The sequence below is a fragment of the Penaeus monodon genome, chromosome 31 (assembly GCF_015228065.2).
Source record: "Penaeus monodon isolate SGIC_2016 chromosome 31, NSTDA_Pmon_1, whole genome shotgun sequence".
NCBI classification, from domain to species: Eukaryota; Metazoa; Arthropoda; class Malacostraca; order Decapoda; family Penaeidae; genus Penaeus; species Penaeus monodon.
The window spans coordinates 21,349,207-21,349,568 of NC_051416.1; the positions used below are offsets into that span (position 1 = coordinate 21,349,207).

Below are 362 nucleotides of genomic sequence, written 5' to 3' on the forward strand. Positions count from 1 at the left end.
ACATACACGTCCAGTTATGTGAAATATTAAGTAGATTAGATTTTTTCGCAATCATTGTGCGTATTCATGAAACAGCAGTAACCAGCAATTCTCCATATTATATAGGAATGTGTGGCCTTTATGAGTTGCCAGCAGGGGAATATGATCCCGAGCTTTATGAAGAAGAATGGCTGTCTTGGTCGCTGTCAGTTACTTGTTCTTGGGCGCCTAGAGGTTGGGCACAAATTGTACCACAATGCCTTCATATGGGCCAAGGTTAACGCTGGATAAATCTTGTTTTCCCCTTGACGTCCTGGAAGAAAAAGCAATTTCATTGTTAGAGGATTTCACCTCAACTTTTTTTTTTCAGAGTCATCTTTTGC

General features: G+C 40.3%; 1 protein-coding gene across 1 annotated transcript in view; it reads right to left on the reverse strand.

Annotated features, from left to right (window-relative positions):
- Positions 1-362, reverse strand: part of LOC119593086 (4F2 cell-surface antigen heavy chain-like) — a 6,011-nt gene continuing 5,649 nt past the window's right edge. The window contains exon 10 of the mRNA XM_037942010.1: positions 1-292. Within this exon, the coding sequence (XP_037797938.1) occupies positions 208-292 (85 nt within the window). The 3' untranslated portion in view covers positions 1-207. The remainder of the gene's footprint in view (positions 293-362) is intronic.